Source organism: Carlito syrichta, unplaced genomic scaffold, assembly GCF_000164805.1.
Source record: "Carlito syrichta isolate Samal-C Ts95f unplaced genomic scaffold, Tarsius_syrichta-2.0.1 Scaffold303195, whole genome shotgun sequence".
Lineage (NCBI taxonomy): Eukaryota > Metazoa > Chordata > Mammalia > Primates > Tarsiidae > Carlito > Carlito syrichta.
Genome location: NW_007247291.1, coordinates 711,667 through 718,877, shown reverse-complemented (window position 1 = coordinate 718,877; position 7,211 = coordinate 711,667). Strand labels below are relative to the sequence as shown.

Here is a 7,211-nt window from a genome sequence, read left to right as displayed (position 1 = left end):
TGTCTATTTAGAAAATGTACATTAAACTATTGAGGAATGGTAGGTGTCAGGTTGTCAAATTATCCTCAAACATTCAGGAAAAGAGTACTTTATGGTATATTTGCAACTTTTATGTAAGTTTGAGATTGTTTTTAAAAAAATTAAAATTAAAGAGCTATGTAAGAGAGTATATTTCTGCCCTCTAGGTAAGAAATAACTTCTTTATTTTATTTTATTTTTTTAGAGTTGGGGTCTTGCTCTGTGGTCCAAGGTGAAGTACAGTGGAGTGATCATGGATCACTGAAGCCTCAAACTTCTGAGTTTGAGTGATCTTCTTGCCTCTCCCTCCAGAATAGCTGGGACTACAGGCGTATGTCCACCATGCCCAGCTAATGTTTTAAACTTTTTGTAGAAGCAGGATCTTGCTATGTTGTCCAGGCTGGTTGTGAATTCCTGATCTCAAGCAGTCCTCTTGCCTTGGCCTGTCAAAATGCTGGGATTACAGGTGTGAGCCATCTTGCTCAGTCAGAAACAACTTCTCCCTGCTCCTCCTCCCTCTCCCCTCTCCCTCTCTCACAGTCCCTCCTCCTCCTCCTCTTCTTCTTCCTCCTCCTCCCCCCCTCCTCCTTCTTCTTCCTCTTCCCCTTCCCTTTCTCCTCCTCCTTCATCTTCAGGTTCTCACTCTGTCACTCAGACTGGAGCGCGGTGGCATGATCATGGCTCTAACAACCTCAACTTCCTGGGCTCAAGCGATCTTTTAATCTCAGCCTCCCGAGTAGCTGGGACTACAGGCACATGCCACCATGTCTCACTAATTTTTTAATTTTTTTGTAGATTCAAGGACTTGTTATGTTGCCCAGACTGGTCTTGAACTCCTGGACTCAAGAAATTCTCCCATCTTGGCCTCTCAAAGTGATAAGATTATAAGAATGAGTCACCCCATCCGATTAGAAACAACTTCTTAAAATTAGATCCCAATAAGATTTTATACTAAAATAAAAGATTGACATAGCCGATTACATTAAAATTAACATCACAGATAGAGAAGACAAACTACAAACTTGGAAAAGATATTGTAATAAATATTACTGACAATAGATCAGTAATCAAAATATATAAGGACTCCTCCCTCCATCAATTAGAAAAAGTCAATAGAAAAATTAAAAACATTCATGAAAAATCTGGATGCAATACAAATATGAAAAACTTGGATAACAGAGAAATGCAAATTAACACTACAGTGAAACATTTTTTACTTACTATATTGGGAAAACTTATGAAGCCCCACAATATCTATTGTTAGAAGAATGTGACTCAATTGCCTACACAGTTGATGAACATGTAGTTTGGTACTACAACTTTGAAATAACAATTTGGGCACTATTTTGTGAAGTTAAATTTTTGAAGACCCCATGACTTGGCAATTTCACTTACAGGTTCATGTACCAGAGCTCTTTATCATAGCAACTAGAGATAAGTAGAGGAATATTCAAAATAGCACTCTTTGCAATAGCAATGAAACTGGAAACAACCCAAATATTATTCTCACAATGAACTATTACACAGCAGTGCAAATGAATCAACTACAGTCAAACAACGATATTAGAGCTTAGTCACATAATGTTGAGTGAAAAAAACCAAATCCAGAGCATTATATACAAATACAATATATATTTTATAAAGCTCCAAAGTAACAAAACAAAACATTATACTATTTATGGAAAATGTGATAAAGCTATTTTATGCAAGCAATGGAATGACAAACACAAAATCAAAAGAGTATTTTCCTCTGGACAGGAACCAGGATGGATGCAATGGAAAGAACATAAGTGAATGCAAGTTATTGTGTAACTTCTGGTTCTTGAATGTAGTGTAGTGTACACACTACATTGGGTATAAAAGTTTTATAATTGACACATATTTTACACATAATCTTTTATCTGCAGCAGTTAGTATATTATATTAAAATGTAAATAGGAAAAGTATGAATATTCATAATAGTTTCATATTTGAAAATAAAATAAAATTATTTTTAAAAACCTGGTAGATGACATATAGGTATATGGCTTTTTTATTCGATATTTTGATTTGATTCTTATAACAAACCTGGAAGGTTTGGGAGGGCAGATATTAATTTAAGCAATATTGGTGAGGAAGACACCATGAAGCCAAGAGAGGCTAGGGGGCTCATCTGAGGTCCTCTAATTTAGAGCTTATTTTTTGAGCTGGAGTCTCACTCTGTCCACCCCAGATTGATGCAATGGTTCACTCACAACTGCTACATCCTTGATCTTCTGGGCTCAGGTGATCCTTCTGCCTTCCGAGTAGCTGGAACTACAGGTGCGTACCACCATGACCAGCTAATTTTTCTTATTTACTGTAGCTCACCAAGTTGCCTGTGCTTGCCTAGAACTCCTGGGCTCAGGCAGTCCTCTCACCTCTGCCTTCCAAAGTTCTGGGATTATAGGGATGAGCCACCACACCAGCCTAATTTAAAGCGTAAGACTCCAAATTCTGTGCTCTTTCCAACAACTCAAACTCACACCAAAAGTGGATATTGGAAAGAGAGGTCAAAATAAAGAAAATATGAATGCTTTCACTGGGAAAATGTTGTTATCATAGAGGAAATTGTCCACCAGGAAAGGGAAAAGGAGGGTGTAATATTCTAGAATCATTGCTGCAGGTGTGTTAGAACTCCTCATCACAAACCACAGTCACTTTTCTTTTTCCTGAAAAAATAAGTTGCTTCTTTTCAACATTCATTCACTGCTGTGATAATTCTTACAAGATATCTGCAAACTATGAAGAGAGCAGATGCAGTACCTCTCTCTTCACTTTAGAAAGGAAAAGCAAAGCCAATGAGAAGTGACCTACCATTGTTACTCTGCTTTCCAAACCAGCCAACACCTCCCTAATCTCTTCACTGCTGCTTGCATCTCCTTATTCCTCAGGGTGTAAATCACAGGGTTGAGCATGGGAGTCATGACCGTGTGGCTGATGGACACAGCCTTGTCCATGGGGAATGGGGTGAAGGGCCGGGCATAGAGGTAAATGCTTGGAATGAAGATCATAGACAGCACAATGACGTGGGTGGTGCAAGTGGAAGCTGCCTTCCTCCTCCCCTCCCCAGGATGGGATCTCAGCATCACCAGAATGACCAAGTAGGAGATCAGAAGCAGAGAGAAACAAATGACATCCAGCATCCCACTGTTGGAGATCATGAGGAACTCCAGGAGGGAGGTGTCAGTGCAGGCAAGTCTCAGCATCTGGGGAACATCGCAGTAGAAATTATCCAAGATGTTGGGGCCACAGAAAGGCAGTGGGAGCATCAGAGCCAGCTGGACAACGGAGTGAACAAAGCCCCCTACCCAGGAAGCCACCACCAGCCCCACACACAGTTGCGTGTTCATGATGGTGACATAGTGGAGGGGCCGGGAGATGGCAATGAGGCGATCATAGGCCATCACCGAGAGGAGGAAGACCAAGGCACCTCCCAGAAAGTGGAAGAAGAAGACCTGGGCCATGCAGCCCTGATAGGAGATGGCCTTGGTCTCATGAAAGAAGTCCACCAGCATCTTTGGGGTAGTGACTGAAGAGAAACAGAGGTCTATGACAGCCAGGTTTTGGAGCAGAAAGTACATGGGTGTGTGGAGCCGGGAGTCAGAGGTCACTGTAACTATCCTGAGTAGGTTTCCCACCACAGTGGTGATGTAAACAAACAGGAACACCAAAAACAGGAAAAGCTGGACCTCCTGAGTTTGTGAGAGCCCTAGAAAAATAAAATCTGATACCCACGTGAGGTTCCTTGATTCCATGGTATCTTCTGAACACACCAAATAAAACGAGCCACAGACTAAGATGCATGAAGTCACTTGCAGCATCAGTGCCCAGGGGCTCAGAGCCAAGTTGTCAGATCCCTACAACCAGCATCCTTATGTGTGCAAACCATGATACCAGATACTGTCTTCTCTCTGAGGAGTTTACAAGTGGGTGTGGGAAAATACATTCATGAAGCATAGGCAACCTGCCTTTCAGTAGCTCATACAGTAGCAGGAAGACATTTGGTGTCAGATATATCTGTAGTGAAACTTCAGGTATTTCATTTCATTGTGATTTGACCACGAGTAACTTAATTTTTCTGAGTGTGTTTGCACCTCTGTAAGGTAGGAATAAAAATACTTTATAGAATCTTCTGAAGGCTTAAGTTAAATGATACATATAAAGTTCCCAGAACAGTGCATGGAATAATCAATGATAATCATTCTCCTCCATTATGTCTCCTAGTCTAAAACATTCCCTCTTCTTTCAGTCTCTAGCCAGTTTTTGTGCCAATCATTTTTTCACATAACATTTAACATGTCATCATGTTAGTGAATCTTTATGTGTCTATATTTTTCCCTCCACAATTCAACTCTAAGTCCAGAGACTTTGATTTGGATCTCACAATTTATTTGTACCCTTCAGTACCCATCCTTGATGATAGTAAATTTCAACCAACATGTCTTGTTTACTTCCAGATGGGTGAATAGCTATTGGGTGTACAAGTCAGTACAAGGATAATGCTGGGCACAGCTGGATACTTGAAACATCCTGCTGCTCCCCTGCCCTCCATTGTAGGTGACCCCTTACTGAGTGAGACAAATGTGGTGTGCATGCTGAGACAAGGGGGAGGGAGGTCATTGGATTAAAAAACAGATGATGAATTTTGTATGAAAGGAACTCTGAGAGTTCTTCCTAATGAAACAGGAATTTTAGATGTTACTGAATCCAAGGGTAGAAGACAAAGGAAGGTGTCAAAAGAGGAGGACTAGAAAAAGACAAAGGGAGATTAAGAGGAAGAGAGATGGAGGAGGAGAGTGAAGGAAGGTGGGAGGAATGAGGAGGTACTGGGGGTGGGGAGAGGAAATGGACGAAAGGTGAAGAAGCAGATGGAGATGATAGGGTGAGGGTCAGTGACCTCCCTTCCCCACCCCCCGTCTTGGTCTCCTCCATCCATCTCCTCCATACTTACAGTGTTAGGGGTCATGCCAATCTCATCTTTCTGCTTCAATTTTCTTCTACCCCAGTATGCCTTCTACACAGTTGTCTGTGAGACCTTTCTGAATTCAGATCTGATCGTGTAACTCCTGTTATATCAGCGTGTCATACAAGGCTGTAAAATATAGCCTCCATATGCCTTTCTAGTCAGTATCCCTGTCACCCAGGAACCGACTGCTGTTTCAATAATTCATAGCTTCTGATATACCACCTATTTGGTTGTTTCCATATCTTTGGCACTAAACATTGCTTCCTGAAGTACCACCACCTTTTTTCACCTTCTTAACCTAGAAGCAGTCCTAGAGATATCATCTTCCCTCTGACTCCTCCTCCCATTTCTTCCATGCAGAATTAATTCTTCATTTCTCTGGGTTCCAATAGCGTGTTACCTCTAATATGTATTTATCATTTTTCCTGCTGACCCTCTTAACTAGATTGTAGATTCAGTAACATATTAGGTCCAACATCCATGACAGCATCTCTGATTTAGTAGCTGAAGAGAAATATTTGCCAACTCAGTGTATTAGCAGGCAATCATGTGACCTTGTTTTCTGTGACTATGTGGAGAATTTTGTGGTGATTTTCCTCATCCTTTATACCATACACTCTTCACATCCTCCCTCAAAGTCATAGGGACAATTCTAAACTTGTTCATCCTTCATACCTGCTATTTTGTGTCATTTGACCTATATGTCCCATTTCTTCTCTTCCTCCCTCTCTACCCATGGTGACCACTGCTTTAGTCTCTATCTCTGTGTATTTGGTTCTTTAAAAAAATTACATATAAAAATTTAGAAATCTAATGTACAACATTAGGGCCAGGTTAATAAAATTGTACTGCATTCGGCATTTTTGTTAAATAAGTAGACTTTAGTTGTTCTTCTCACAAAAAAGTAACTATATGAGATGATAGATCTGTTCATCTGCTTTACTCTAGTCACCGTTTTACCATCTACATTTGTTTCTTATAACATCATATTGCAAACTTCAAATATATACAATAAAATTTCTTTCAAAAAAAAGTCCCAGGGACAATGCTATGATTGACCGTTTTCCCATGTAACCTGAGGCACCTGTTCCAACATCATATCCCCCACCGAATCACTTTCCAAGTCTCCCTCACACCTTAGACTTACTACCATCAAAGCTATGCCCCTTGTCTGTTACTCTCATCATCAAGAAGGTGTTGCACTATCCTGCTATAGTGGATTCATGTGCAGGTGCAGAAACACTGGCCTCTCACTTTTCTTCAGTCCAGAATGGGGCTTCAGCCTTACGTCTTTTTGGACATCTTTGGCTGCAGACTCACTGTTTCCCAGTCTCTGCCCATACCTTACATATACGACCATGAGTGAAACCCTAGGGAACAGGGCTTAGGAAGCAGAGCTGGGCTGATTACTGCTGGGGCCAAGGGAGCTATGGGAGTTGTTAAAAAGTTTCTAAATGTCTCTAAAACACATATTCTTTAAGAGGTCTTCCTTGGGGACCCAATGTCCCAAGGTCTTGAATGTTTTAGAGATTAGTGGAATGTAGGGTTTTCAGGCCACTATCCAAAAGGACGAGAGAGTCTTCAAGAAAGAGATTCTCTGGGAGTTTTAGAAAAATCTATTTCTTAGACTAGTGATTCTTACCCTTGAAATAATTATCCGAAGGGCTTGTTAAATGACAGATTTGTGTGCCCAGCCCAGACTTTATTATTCAGTAAATCAGCAGTAAGATGTAGAATGTGCATTTATAATAAGTTCTCAGATAATGCTGGGGACCAGATATTTAGAACCACAGACTTTCTAGTCAGCACAAGGGACAGTTCCCTCTCCTGGCGTCATAAAGATTTCTTCTTTTTTGACTCAGAGTCTCACTCTGCCACCCAGGCTGGAGTGCAGTGGCATGCTCTTGGCTACTGTAGCCTCAACCTGCTGAGCTCAGGTGATCCTTCTGCCTCAGTCTCCCAGGTAGCTGGAACTGCAGGCGCATGCCACCATACCTGGCTAATTTTTTGATTCATTGTAGAGACAAGGTCTTGCCAAGTTGCCCAGCCTGATCTTGAACCCCTGGGCTCAGGCAATCCTCTCGCCTCAGCCTCCCAAAGTGCTGGGATTATAGGCATGAGCCACCACGCCTGATCTCTCCTTTCATTTATTTATTTTTTTTGAGTTGGAGTCTCACTCTGTCGCCCAGACTGGAGTGCAGTGACC

The 7,211-nt window shown here is 41.3% G+C and overlaps 1 protein-coding gene across 1 annotated transcript; it reads right to left on the bottom strand.

Annotated features, from left to right (window-relative positions):
• Nucleotides 1-2,858: 2,858 nt before the first annotated feature.
• LOC103260414 (olfactory receptor 4D2) lies at nt 2,859-3,794 on the bottom strand. Its single transcript, XM_008058065.1, has one exon. The coding sequence runs from the start codon at nt 3,792-3,794 to the stop codon at nt 2,859-2,861; it is 936 nt and encodes a 311-aa protein (XP_008056256.1).
• Between the last annotated feature and the right edge of the window lie 3,417 nt (nt 3,795-7,211).

Excerpts from the sequence above, each read along its gene's own strand:
- LOC103260414 (XM_008058065.1), bottom strand. The coding sequence starts at position 3,794 with ATGGAATCAAGGAACCTCACGTGGGTATCAGATTTTATTTTTCTAGGG.